Source organism: Penaeus monodon, chromosome 22 (assembly GCF_015228065.2).
Source record: "Penaeus monodon isolate SGIC_2016 chromosome 22, NSTDA_Pmon_1, whole genome shotgun sequence".
NCBI lineage: Eukaryota > Metazoa > Arthropoda > Malacostraca > Decapoda > Penaeidae > Penaeus > Penaeus monodon.
This window is the reverse complement of record NC_051407.1, coordinates 41,599,805-41,600,375: the sequence shown is the minus strand read 5'-3', so window position 1 is coordinate 41,600,375 and position 571 is coordinate 41,599,805. Positions and strand designations below refer to the sequence as shown.

Here is a 571-nt window from a genome sequence, read left to right as displayed (position 1 = left end):
CCTTCTCTGTCCCCCGCGTCACCCACCTGGAGTGCTGGACTTCTCCATCTGCTGCGACTGCGACAGATTGGAGAGGCGGTTCACGTGCACGGGGATGGGAACGATGATCTTGTGACCCGTCGCGCTGTTCTTGCCCCCCGCGGCCGACCCGGAGACCAGACCGGCCTTCACTCGCTTCCACTTAGCGCGTCGGTTTTGGAACCAGATTTTCACCTGCACCTGAAGGAGGATGGAGACATGGACGTTATTAGTATTTACAATATAGATATGCGTTATCTTGTGATTTGTACTTCGAAAAATTGTCCAATCACAGCCACCTACCCGTTATATTTTGACCAGTCATTGTCCGCATATGCAAAGGAGGCTTACTGAAAAATCATCACCTATTTTGTATATGGGTTGTTCCTCAAATTCACCACTGAAATGAGCCAACAGCCGATCGGCGACGCTCCGACTCACCTCGGACAGATTCAAGGTCTGGGCGATGTGCGAGCGCTCGCTGAGAGTGAGGTACTTCTTGGTCTGGAACTCCCGCTCGAGTTCCATCAGCTGCTCCGACGTGAAGGCCGTG

The 571-nt window shown here is 53.1% G+C and overlaps 1 protein-coding gene across 1 annotated transcript in view; it reads right to left on the bottom strand.

Moving 5' to 3' along the window:
* The window catches only part of LOC119587144 (homeobox protein unplugged-like), a gene marked incomplete at its 5' end in the record, with an annotated part of 31,105 nt that overhangs the window by 2,156 nt on the left and 28,378 nt on the right, over positions 1-571 (bottom strand). The window contains 2 exon segments of the mRNA XM_037935901.1: positions 27-219; positions 460-571. Coding sequence (XP_037791829.1) covers positions 27-219; positions 460-571 — 305 coding nt within the window.